The 13,666-nt window shown below is 44.5% G+C and overlaps 1 protein-coding gene across 4 annotated transcripts in view; it reads left to right on the plus strand.

Moving 5' to 3' along the window:
* The window catches only part of VIT (vitrin), a 125,694-nt gene that overhangs the window by 74,677 nt on the left and 37,351 nt on the right, over positions 1 to 13,666 (plus strand). For all 4 annotated transcript variants that reach the window (XM_026454757.1, XM_026454758.1, XM_026454759.1 and 1 more), the window contains 3 exons: positions 2,700 to 2,891; positions 9,433 to 9,489; positions 10,687 to 10,752. In XM_026454757.1, the coding sequence (XP_026310542.1) occupies positions 2,700 to 2,891; positions 9,433 to 9,489; positions 10,687 to 10,752 (315 nt within the window). The remainder of the gene's footprint in view (positions 1 to 2,699; positions 2,892 to 9,432; positions 9,490 to 10,686; positions 10,753 to 13,666) is intronic.

Consider the following 13,666-nt stretch of genomic DNA (forward strand, 5'->3'; position numbering starts at 1 on the left):
TGGTAGCATTTACCAGAGGGTAAGACAGAGAAGTACTTTGGAGAAATTAGAAACTTCCCTAGCACTTGTTATGAAAGCTCAAACTCTTTAAAATAATGGAAATGTCATAAATCAGGCAGATTCAGTTTTGCCTGAGGATGGCTTGAAGGAGGATGCTGCCAGCTCTTTAGTGATTTGTCTGGCACAAGCTACGGGCAGATTTAAAGGTGACCAACTTAGCAAGAAACAAGGCAATTGAAAGATCGGCTTCCTACTTTGACCAGCTAATGCCTGCAAGAGCAGACCAAATGGCTGAATTCCAACCCGATTCCAGGACTACCATTGGCTGACCTGCTCTCTTAAGTCAGTGCTGTGATTCCTGCAGAAGACGGCAGAATCAGGATGGGGAAATGAGCAGGTGCTGGTGCTGGCGGTGGGTCTAAACACCCCACCACACATTTGTCTGCACCGCTTGTCCAGGACTATGATTCTGGCACTATTTTCCTGGATGTTGTACAATGTCAAAGGGGAAGGTGGATGATTCCCACCAAGACAGAAGCACCTTCTTATTTCAGATGTTATCTCCTTGTTCTGCTGTGCTGTGTAACAAAAATGTATCAACCCTAAGCAGAGGTAAGGACAGAGCTAGGATGCTGTGGTAAGCTGAAAAACGCCCTCGAAAAGATATCCATGTCCTGATCCCTGGAACCATTGAATGTTTCCTTTTATAGAAAAAATGTGGGGAGGCTTTGCTCCTGTGATTAAATTAAGGATCCTGAGATGGTGGTGGGGTGGGTATTCTGGATTCCCCAGGTGCACTCTAAATGCAATCACTGGCATCTTTGTAAAAGGAAGGCAGAGGGAGATTATTTCACATCCATAGAGGAGGAGGTTGTATTAGCTTGTTCTCACACTGCTATGAAGACACTATCCAAGACTGGGTAATTTACAAACAAAGCAGGTTCAGTTGGCTCACAATTCCACATGGCTGAGGAAGCCTCAGGAAACGTACAATCATGGCAGAAGGGGAAGCAGATACGTCTTACATGGCAGCGGCGAGAGAGAGAGAGAAAGAGAGAGAGAGAAAGTGCCTTATAAAACCATCAGAGCTTGTGAGAACTCACTATCACGAAAACAGCATGAGGGACACTGCCCCCACGATCCAATCACCTCCCACCTCGTCCCTCCCTTGACAGGTGGGGATTACGGGGATTAAAATTTGAGATGAAATTTGGGTGGGGACACAGAGCCAAACCATATCAGACGTCATGTGAAGATGGAGCAGAGAAACAACTGAGGATGCTGGCCTTGAAAACGAAAGTGGCATGGCCACAAGCCAAGGAATGCCAGCAGTCAGCAGAAACCAGAAGAGGCAAGACACAGAGTCTACCCTATAGCCTCCTGAGAAAGCTCAGTGTTGCTGACACCTTGAGTTTGACCCAGTGATGCTGATGTCTGACTTGGGCTTCCAGAACTGTGAGAGAATAAATTTCTGTCATTTTAAGCCACCCAGTTTGTGGTAGTTTGTTACAGCAGCCCTAGCAGCTGATACAGGTGCACAGGGACAGAAGCTGGCATGTCCCAATGGGGCCCTGCAGGCAAGCAACACTGGGTTGTTCCTTCCCAGGACTGAGGAGCTGTTTACTTTGGGGGCCATTGTGTGTCTCCCTGAGAACCCACGGTTCTCAAGACAAACTCCAATGCCCAGTGGGTAGCCACTTGTCCCCTTGCTCTAAACCTTCAGAGATATTCTCAGAGCACTAACAAACTGAGACTTGCTTTATAGGGAGCCAACTACAGCAGTGTTTAAAAGGAGAGAAGCAATCTAAATAATCACACATGGATGAAGAGCACCATTTGAAAGTAGAATCTAGACCAAGCACAGTGGCTTGCACCTGTAATCCCAGAGCTTTGGGAGGCTGAGACAGAAGAATTGTTTGAGGCCAGGGGTTCAAGACCAGTCTAGGCAACACAGGAAGACACTTTCTCTACAAAAAAAAAAATTAAAAATTAGCTGGGTATGATGGCTTGCACCTGTAGTGCCAGCTACTTGGGAGATTAGATGGAGGATCACTGTACCCCAGAAGTTCGAGGCTGCAGTGAGCTATGATTGTGCCACTGCACTCCAGACTGGGTGACAGAGCAAGATTCTATCTCAAAAAAGAAAAAAAATGTGGAATCTGGATGATCCTTACAATCCAGTTAATTTTGTTGTCCTATTTTACAGACAAGGAAAAACTGGGGCCCAGAGGAGTTGACTAGTCATGAACCAACCTAAATTAGAACATCTAGAACGTATTCTCTAAGACTAAGTCATAGTGAAAGCCCCAAATGTACCTTCTGTCTTCTATTCCAAGGCCGATGCTAATCAAAACAGCAAAAAACAGAAACAAAATATATGTACATAAACCATTGCTAGTGGCGCCAGGCAAATTAATTCAGCAATTAATCATGTTCTGCCTTGTCTATGTTCTATGTTGCTATAGTTTTGACCTGTCATTTATTTTATTGCTATTGAATCTTTGGTTGATTGAGTGATTGCTCTGAGGGCATACAATCTTTCAGGCAAGAATGTGGCTGTTACCTGGGTTTCACACTTCACCGTGGCCAGCACAGCTCTGTGCTCATAGCTAGTGTTCAATCAACATTTATTTTATTTCTAGTTCTATAAGAGCCTACAGGTTATTTTGTAGGCCTGGTATAATTCCATTTTCTTACAGGTGAGACCACAAAAGCCTATCAGAGGCCACCCATTCCAGCGACAACTGCACAGCCGGTCACTCTGATGGAGCTTCTGGCTGTCACTGTAGCTGTGGCCACCCCCACCATCTTGCCAAGCCCATCCCCTTCTGCTGCTTCCACCACCAGCATCCCCAGACCAGAGCCTGTGGGCCAGAGGAGCCAGGAGATGGGTCAGTAGGTAGACCACATGTTGCTTTGTGCTAGGGAAATGGGAAATTGGGCTTTTAGAGTAACAGCTCTGTCTGAGCATCTGTTGGGCTGGGTGAATGGGGAGCACTGGAGAACTGGGCCAGGGGTATGTGATTGTGTCCACCTCCTAGATTTAAGGGAGGATATAGATTCAAAAATAGGACTGCTGTCACCGCGCTTCTGAAGATAGAATACTTTCCCATTGCAAAATCCTCATTTCTCCAAAAGCTCAGTTGAAGGGATGGTAGATTTCTATGTAAACATTGTTGGGTTTTTTGTTGTTGTTGTTATTGGTTTTTAAGTGACAAATGGTATAGACTTGGAAGTCTTCAAATATTAAAAGCAAACAAAACCAAAGGAATCCCTTTAGGAAAAGTCAGATAGCTAACATTTTTATTCCTTTTCTAATGGCTTTTTGTCTTACTACTTTTACCCATTGCTCAAATCATGCTGAAGGTTTTATCAAGGTCCAGTTTATGGACTTCATCTCATACTACATCAAATAGGGCCTAAAGAGCCCATCTGATCATCTGATCTTGTTTCTGCACAGACTTATATCTACACCATCCTAAGTTAATAAGCATCTATCTCACTTCTAGAACTTTTCTAGCAAGGGGGTGAAAACTTCTGCAGCTGGAGCTCCACTATTGTCCTAGCAATGTTTTCTGAATATTTCCCACCTGGTGCCACTTTTTCCTTCCAGGAGGAAGCGCTTAGGACTTGTTCTTTTGAGGCTCACCTCCAGCTTCCGGTCACTACTGCCACATAGAATGACCCTTCCCGCCTTCCTGCTCCCAAAGCAGAGGCCAGCTACTTACCTATCCATCTTTTTATTTTAAAAATGCAAATCAGGCTGGGCGCAGTGGCTTACGCCTGTAATCCCAGCACTTTGGGAGGCTGAGGCAGGCAGCTTGAGGCCTGGAGTTCAAGACCAGCCTGGCTAACAGGGTGAAACCCCATCTCTACTAAAAATGCAAATATTAGCCAGGTGTGGTGGCACATACCTATAGTCCCAGCTACTCGGGAGGCTGAGGCTGGAGAGTCGCTTGAACCTGGGAGGCGGAGGTTGCAGTGAGCTGAGATCGCACCACTGCACTCCACCCTGGGTGACAGAGAGAGACTCCGTTTCAATAAATAAATCAATGAAAATGCAAATCAGCACTTTGAATGTGCTAGATCGTTTTCTGAACACCTTACAAATATTAGCCTATTGAATCCTCCATAACAACCCTGTGATTTATGGAAGTAGATTTATGACTTCCAATTTGAATAATCCATTGTATTGATGAGGAAACCAAGGAGTAAGGCAGTGAGGAAACTGGTTTCAGCCTATACAGCTGGGAAGTGGCAGAGCTGGAATTCAAACTCCAGCAGCCTGGCTCTCCTTTTCCTTGCAGGGGAGCATCCCTGCCAAAAATGAACACCCCAGGCCCAGGCAGATCACATCTTGGCATGATTGCTGTGGCAAAATTAGAAGGTGCTCAGTACAGCCAACTTCTTCTTGAATAAATAATAAATAACAGAATGCATGTAGTACATATATTCCATGTACCAGACATACTGCATATATTATCTTATTTAATCTTCTCAATAACTTTTTGAAATAGGAGTTATTATTATGCCATTTTATGGACGACTCATTGAAGAAGCTATGATATAAAGTCCCAAAATAAGAATACCGCAAAAAGAATTTTTGAACTTCTGAAATATATCAAACACTCCTCCACCATTCTGTTCCTGTTTAACTCAGGATATTAACACAGGTGGACAATACTTGATAGCAAAAGAGAAACAGGAAGGATGCTGGATGGAAGGGTTCACAGGGGTTCTGTAGTCAGAAGTTCTCCTTTCTAAAATTTCAGGCTCTTGACTTCAGATGCCTTGATTCTTTCAAAGACTTTTGAGTATCTGAGTAAATTGTTTGCTCCTGTTTTCTCCTTAGAGGACTTTAAATTCTTACATAACACATATAACTAAACATGTGGCGTATTTATTTGGCTACGCTGGGAGCTTGGAAATCTGTTGCAAGTTGGGCTCTGCTTGTGGAAAACCTAAGAAACTTGAAGTAGTGGCTCCTAACCTGGCAAAGCTTAATTATTCCTGGCTTGGGAACAGCAGCTTTGGACAACAGCCTCCCGGCCCATCAGTGTTCCTTCTTCATCCTTGTCCAGCGCCCACTTCCATGCTGACCCACAGACTGCTAGACAAACACTCGGAGCAAGCAGGCCATGCAGCATGTACCACAATTGCTAGGATAGGAGCCAAACTGGGGAAGGGGGAGAGCTTTTTAAAAGTTGTATTGTCTACTCAAAGGAGTTTCTGAAGGCCTAAAAAGAAGTGAAAATTAATATTTAATTGCTTATGTCTTTTTAAAATAAAAGTATTCATGAGATACTTTCCAGAAACCATACAATTCACTCATGTAAAGTACAATTCAATGGTTTGTCGTATAATCATAGGGTTGTGTGACCATCACCACCATCAATTCTAGAACATTTTCATCCCCCAAAAGAAATCCCGTGCCAATAAACAGTTACTCTTCATTTCCCCTAACCACTCCTCTCCAGCACTAAGTAACCAACTGATTTTCATGAATGCCTATCTTAATGTATGGCTATAGATATTTGCTGTGATATTTCAGCCCAACTATATTAAACAATATTTAGATAACTCATGTTTTTCCTTCAAATGGGCTGAAAATTAGAAAGCAAATCTCCTTATACTGTGATAAACAAGTGAGTTGTTGTTATTGCACTTATTAAAGATTTTTCCTCTTATATGTGTGACTGTAGGCGCAAGGTTCTAGAACTGGTTGTGGACAGGGTGTTCAAGCAAAACCTAATTCACTTATTCATTCAATAAATGTTTTATTGAATGCCCACTCTGTGTTAGGCACTGTTCTAAATCTGGGCTACATCAATGAACACATCCCATCGTGATCCCTGCAGCAAGTTGCTTCAGCTTAGGACACCTGAAGAGTATGTAGCCAAAACAGGAGCTACCTGCGGTTTGGGGTCTGTAACTCATTTGTATTCCACAATGGGATCAAGATCTGCCTCTGAGACAGGACATGGGAACTTGGAGAGGGCTCAAGGGAGAGCGGAAAGTACAGCAGGAAGAGACAGGGGCTCTCCCAGCCCATGCAGAGGAGCTGATGCAGATGGAAGGTGGGGCTGTTCACCAAGCCCGCATCATGGCCCCTTAACTGACCCATGAATGTGCAAACCAACAAGACAGAAGGGAGTGAGTCAAGGCTGGGGGTAAGGAAGCCAAAAGCCAGAGCAATAGAGACTTCTTACAGGTGCAGGAAGGAGGCTGTTCTTCATGGGCAAGGCCAAGGACAATGGCATCCCTGGGGACAGAGGGGGAAGCTGGGAGAGCCAGATCTCTAGATATGCTTAGGGAAGAGTGCTGGAAAAAACAGAAAATCCCTCCAGGTTCAGCTATAGGTCTGGCTGAATCTACCACAGGTTAAGGAGGTGGAGTGGCTGTGCCTTCCATTGTTTTCTTAATCAAGTTCATTTCAAGACGTGCCATGGTTGCCTCAGCTGAGCTAGCACTGAACTTGTCCACAAACAAGGGTAGACCAGGGAGGGGAGAAGAGCGCCGCCTAGTGGCAGGGAATAGCGATGACTGTGATCCCTCACCTTTCTACCCTGGGCTCCACCTTCTGACCAAGGGCCGCTAAGGGGGAGAAAGTGAAATTTGAGGCAGGAAGAGAGGCCAGCATCTATTACTGCCCATTCCTTCTACATACAGTTTCCCTTACCAACACTTATCTCACCAGTGAACGCTTATCTTCCTTAAGGTATCTGGAGAAGGCTTTTCTTAAAATCCAGTCTTACAAATAATAAGAAAAAGACAAATATTCCAAAAGAAAGATGGGGAAAGGTCATAACCAGGCAAGCCACAGTAGAACAACTACAAATGGCCAATAAAAAAATTGTTATAAAGATATTCGGCTTTGCCGGGCCCGGTGACTCACGCCTGTAATCCCAGCACTTTGGGAGGCCGAGGCGGGCGGATCACGAGGTCAGGAGTTCAAGACCAGTCTGGCCAAGATGGTGAAACTTCATCTCTACTAAAAATACAAAAATTAGCCAGAGGCGGTGGCATACGCCTATAATCCCGGCTACTCAGGAGGCTAAGGCAGGAGAAACCCTTGAACCTGGGCAGCAGAGGTTGCAGTGAGCTGAGATCGTGCCACTGCACTCCAGCCTGGGTGATAGAGTGAGACTTTACCGAAAAAAAAAAGTTTGGCTTCACCAGGAATCAAGTAAGTACAAATTAAACAACAAAATATCATTTCTCACCAACTCTCATTGGAAACTGATAATACACAGTTTGGGTGACAGTGTGGAGAAATGACTCAGAATTCACACTTCCAGGAATATACCCTAACGTAATTATCAGCCAAGGGTGAGAAGAAGCATGAACACAGATGCTGTTCATCATTTTTTAAAGGAGATGATTTAATTGTTTATCACTAGAAGAACGGTTAAAGAAGTTACAGGTAGTAAAATGTTGAGAAATATGTGTGCTTAGTGCCACGAGAGAATTGGCCTGGGGCAGATCATTCAGTCAAAGAAGCAGCCTACAAAACAGCATGGGAACCAGCATGGGAACTTTTGCAACTGTGTGTTGTACACGAGAGCATGTACATCCCGCAGAAAAAGGGATACAACTCTGTATGCCAGAAGTGTATACCAGTAACTGCTGGCTAGAGGATAAAAGGTGATTGCTTGTTATGCATAGTATATCATCTTATTTTTACAGTAAGCCTATGTTATCTGTATAATTAAACAGAAAATAAGGCTGCTTTGAGGCTGGGCGTGGTGGTTCATGCCTCCCTGATTCCAACACTTTGGGAGGCCGAGGCAGGAGGGTCACTTGAGGCCAGGAGTTCAATACCAGCCTGGGCAACAGACCAAGACCCCTGTCTCTACAAAAATTAAAACAAACAAACAAACAAACAAAAAAAAACAACTTTGGTAGCTCACACCTGTAATCCCAACACTTTGGGAGGCGAAGGCAGGCAGATCACCTGAGGTCAGGAGTTCAAGACCAGCCTGACTGACATGGAGAAAACCCATCTGTACTAAAAATACAAAATTAGCTGGGTGTTGTGGCACATGCTTGTAATCCCAGCTACTCAGGAGGCTGAGGCAGGAGAATCACTTGAACCTGGAAGGCAGAGGTTGTGGGGAACTGAGATCGTGCCATTGCACTCTAGCCTGGGCAACAAGAGCAAAACTCTGTCTCAAAAACAAAAAACAAAACAAAACAAAAACATAGTGGAGCATGGCGATGTGCACTTGTAGTCTCAGCTACTCAGGAGGCTGAGGCAGGAGGATCACTTGAGCCCAGGAGTTCAAGGCTGCAGTGAGCTATGATCACACCACTGTACCCCAGCCTGCGGGACAGAGTGAGAGCCTGACTGAAAATAAAAAACAAACAAACAAACAAAAACCTACTTTGAGTTTGTGTCAAATAATTGGAACAAAGACAAAAAGAATCAAAAGCTGGTTTTGGATAGATCAGGTTCTAAGACATATTGATAGTTTTTTCCATGCCCTCTTGCTCTTCCCCTCCTTGACATTTGGTTCTTTCCCTCAGCTGGGTTTTACGTGCCTCTCTTCTCCCTCCAAAGGCTTTGCATTTCTCTTAACAGAATGCTTTATCTCCCTTCTCCCTTTTAAAACCTTGCTTTAGAGAAATTGCTCAATAAATAATGAATGTGGAAGTGTGTTTCCTTCACTCAGAGTAATTAAGGATAACCCATTGTGTACCTCTAAAAATGACGGAAAGCTAATGCTATTTGCATCAATACCATGTTAATGCAGCTTAAGCAAATTGCTGAATGTTAAGTGACATTTCCATTGAAGGATTACTTCAACCTCCCCATGAGTGGCACAGTTGAGAATTATTGTCAGAATAATGGAGTGTAAAGAAATATGGCATTTGACTAAAAGATACTTTGATAGTTGTGAAATACAAAGGTTATTATTGCCTGTAGTTTTTAGTTCTTGTTTTAAGTTAAATACTCTTTTTTCTTTTTCTTTTTTTCTATTTGAATTCCTCTTCCAAGGCAGGTTCAGACTGCCAAAATATAGAGCTTCACCTTGTTTCCGACCTTGGTAATGTTTTGCTAGGTTGGATCATGGAAAGAATGAGAACAGTTAGGTTAAAATTTATTGGCCGGTCGCGGTGGCTCATGCCTTGGGAGGCTGAGGCAGGCAGATCACTCAAGGTCAGAAGTTCGAGACCAGCCTGGCCAACATGGTAAAACTCCATCTCTACTAAAAATACAAAACATTAGTCGAGCCTGGTGGTATGCACCTGTAATCCCAGCAACTCAGGAGGCTGAGGTGGGAGAATCGCTTGAACCCGGAGGTTGCAGTGAGCTAAGATCGTGCTGCTGCACTCCAGCTCTGGGCATACAGTGAGACTCTGACTCAAAAATAAGTTAATTAATTAAAATAAAATAAAATTCATGCTCTGACCAGTCAAATGTTCTTACAGATCTCTGGTCCGCTACCACCTACACAAGCAGCCAAAACAGGCCCGGAGCTGATCCAGGTAAGACCCTAAACTCCCTTTCCAGCCACTGATGAAAGTTAAGCTTATTTACATGGGGTTCCTCTCTACATCTTTGCCATTTAATTTAGATTTGGACAAGGACTATCAAACCGCTTAGGTCAACAGAAGATATAGCTCAAGGGTCCAAATTATAAGAAAACATATAAGGAAGTGGTTAAGTAAGCAAAGCCCTGACCCAGTCTCCGTTCTCTTGAGGTGATTCTGTAGAGGTCGTGAAAGGAATGTCTCAGGATTCAGTAACTGGGCTCTTACAGACCTGAAAAGGGACACTCTCTGGGACTTATTTTTGAGGAACTACGGTAAAACACTGAGGGAAATTTGTATCATCTCCCAGGCAAGAGCCTTTTTTTCCTCTTTTTTGCCTGAGTAATTCTATGCCACTGGGGATAGAAATACATTCTCTCCCACCCGCCTCCACCCCGGAGTTCACCTATGAATTCTGAAATGCCCCTGGCTGTCTTCATTTCTGTATGCCCCTTAATGGTTTGGCTGCAGAACTAGGAATCCAGCAAATTCTCTTCTCTGCAGCACTGTAAAGGCCTGCAGAGATTAGAAAGGAAAATCTAGCAGGGTTTGATGGTTTCCAGAAACTCTACTCACGGCCCGGTCTATGAGCTGATACACTTGGTGGAAGTATACCATTCCCTCTGAAGCCACAGGGCACTAGGACCAGAAGGACCTACAATCGAGGGGGGTGTTCAGGTCTTCCCCCTGCTGGGGGATACTCGTCCACTCTCCACATGTTCTTAGAAACTGTAGATTCTGTTTTACTTGCTACTGGATAGGAACAAGGGCCCCATGGGCTCCTCTGGTCAGGGCGAGCAGCTTCTACGAGCTTCACAATTGCACCTTTGCCAATGCACATGCTGTTTTCCTGGACACAAAGGCTTGAGAATCAGAACACTGGCCAGGGCAAGGACTCCAAGGCCATCTTAGGCCTCTACAGACTCGTGGGACTCTTCAGGAGGCGAAGTCATGGGGCACTGTTTCCTCCTGTCCCCTTGGCCAAGATTTTTGCCTCCTCTGCAACCCCCAAAAGTACAGCCAGGCACAGAGAGCTCGGCTGACTTCCAAGGAAACTCTGAACTAAGGTAATTTTCACCAGGGGGCAAAATAAGGAAAGAAAGCAGCCTGCTGGCTGTGTGTACATCAGCTGACCCCGTGTAATCCCCTCAGGTATCCAAAGGCAAGATCCTTCAGGAGCTGCCTTCCAGAAACCTGTTAGAGCGGATGTCGGCCTGGGTAAGTTGCCCACTGCTTACCATCCCTGCTCCCTGGGAATTTGCTCTGTGGCACTTTGCAAACAGGAAGACTTCCCCCACACACTTGCTCTTGGCCTCTGCAGCTCAACTTCAGGTCACCAGACTTTGGGGGCATGCTGAGATATTTAACCTTGAGAAAATGTCTCTTTGATTGATCGGTTCTCAGTGCGTCAAAGAGAAGAACTTTGTCAACAAAGACACCCAAGGGCTGTCATTACTTTGTGGCCCCTCAAGAGATTCCCCCACTAAGCAGTCTCTGCACCACTCTGCACCTACCAGGCCCATCCTCAGACTGGCCTCCAGGATAAAGCACGAATACCCAAACACAGCACGTGGTTGGGATATGGCATGGGGGATGGTTGGCAAGGAGGCGCATTACCTGATTTGCATCTTCGATCTTTTACTGCCTGACAATGTTGGGTTTGTTTCAAGGCTGTATTCTGCTGAATGCGTTTGGCCTCATTCCCTTTTTCTGAGTTTACCGTCCTCCAGTTCTACAGCTCTGGGATTCTCTGTTTCTCCTCCATTCTCCTTTATGCTCCCAATAATTCCACTCTGTCTTGACCCACACGGATGTTCCTAGCTTCCTTTTTACCTTCAAAGCCTACCCAATTTCTGCTGCTTCTCTCTTCACCATCATCCCTGCAACTTTGCTCTGAGTGCCTCAGAGCCTCCCATGAACTCTCGGAGTCTTCCTGACTTAAAGGACTCCCGCAACACCCTCGAGGTGCTCAGACCTAGACTAGTTAGGAAGCCCCATTATGGCTCCTGCAGGGGGAGGAAGCCATTTGCACACCCTGAGTAAAGGCATGTAGGAACATTTGGAGTTCTTAGACATCCTTCGACCAGCTCTCATCTCAGATGCAGTCATGTATACAAGGCAAGCTGCCCAGTTCCTCAGCTATAAAATTGTCAGATTATGGAACTGGAAAGAATTATATAAAGTACATCTGGCCTAACTTCTCACCTAAAAATGAATCACTTATGGTGTGCCAGACAGAGGCCTTTACCCTATACTTCACATAGTAGGGAATTCCCAGCCCCTTCATTTGGTGGGAGAAACTGTTAGACGTAACTATCCAGAACTTCAGTTCCTCGTTACTAATTTGTCTAAGGCAGTGGTTCTCAAAGTGTGGTCCAAAGACCCTGCTTTCAGAGATCCTGTGACATCTTCCCTTCTCTGACTACATGTCATTGTGAGGACAGATTTTCTCCACATATTTCAACAAAAACAACATATCACAACTGACTGCAGGAGCTGATAACAGACTCCAGCTATCTTCTATTATGACAGACATTGGAGACATTTGCCACTCTTCTCTTGGTTTTAGAAAATAGTTTTTTTTTCAGTAAAAATTAACACTTACATTAAAATATAATAATTATATTGTCACTTTGAAGTAAATTAATAGTTAGGCAGGGTGCGGTGGTTCACACCTGTAATCCCAGCACTTTGGGAGGCCAAGGCGGGTGGATCATTTGAGGTCAAGAGTTCGAGACTAGTTTGGTCCACATGGTGAGACCCTGCCTCTACTAAAAATACAAAAATTAGCCGGTGGTGTGCGCCTGTAATCCCAGTTACTCAGGAGGCTGAGGCAGGAGAATTACTTAAACCTGGGAGGCAGAGGATGCAGTAGGCGGAGAGGGCACCACCGCCCCCCAGCCTAGGCAGGGGGGAGACCCCGTCTAAAAAAAAAAAAAAAAAAAAAAATGAAATAATAAATTAAAATAAGTGAAAGTAAAGTAAATTAGTAGTTGAATAAATTGCCAGTTAGTATTCCGTTTCAAATGAGAAAATGCATAGTTGTAATTTCTAAATGATAAAAATTAATAGCTATAACTCATACCAACTAAGGGTCTTTGGGGTCTTTGACAATTTTTTAGAACATAAAAAGGCTGAGAACCTTTGAGAGTGTCTCAAATTAGAGGGCCTTTCAAATACATGAAGCCAGACTTCATGTCTTTTTTTATATCTCATCTTTTCCAGGATATTTCTTTAATCCCTCTAATAGGTCTTTCCATGACTTGACAGTACACCCTCTAACTATGCTGTAGACTATTAATAATTCATACACCAGGGCACCCCAAACACAATGTCGCCTGGGTAGTGTGCCAGGCAATTGCCTCTGTAGTCCTAAATACTCTGCTTCCACTAAAACATCCCAAGTTCCATTTGGAGTAAGCCTTGTCTCACCACTGGCTTATCTCCTACTGAGCTTGCAATACCTAAAGCCCAGGCTGGAGTGCAGTGGCACAATCTCGGCTCACTGCAAGCTCCACCTCCCAAGTTCACACCATTCTCCTGCTTCAGCCTCCTAAGTAGCTGGGACTACAGGCACCCACCACCATGCCCAGCTAATTTTTTTTATATTTGGTAGAGATGGGGTTTCACTGTGTTAGCCAGGATGGTCTCGATCTCCTGACCTCATGATCAGGACTTTTTATCATATACCTACGTAGAAACAGATCACCTCAATCCTGCCTAGGTACAATCGAGTTTTTGAAGCCCACATTGGAAAAATCACCTATCTCTATTAAATCCTTCCTTCGTTTAGTCGGCTGCAGTCTTCCTGAGTATTAGTTCTGTCATTTAATGGGTTAACATCCTTGTAATCTTTGTGTCATCTGAAAAATGGATAAACATGCCACCTGTCTCCATTCCTGTTACTGATAAAAATATACCATGTGGGGCAACCGAATCCTGCGGTCTGCACTAAACACCTCCTTTGTGTTTAGATCAACCCAGACACAAGCAGCTACATGCGGACCTGATGATGTTGTCATCCTCCTTTCTACAGGACACCAGGTGTATGACCCATGAGTGATGCCTGCCACCCTCTCCCACGGTGCCTTCAGCCACAGATAGAAATTCATGTACCCCTCCTCCTGCATTT

This window comes from Piliocolobus tephrosceles, chromosome 15 (genome assembly GCF_002776525.5).
Source record: "Piliocolobus tephrosceles isolate RC106 chromosome 15, ASM277652v3, whole genome shotgun sequence".
Taxonomy (NCBI): Eukaryota; Metazoa; Chordata; class Mammalia; order Primates; family Cercopithecidae; genus Piliocolobus; species Piliocolobus tephrosceles.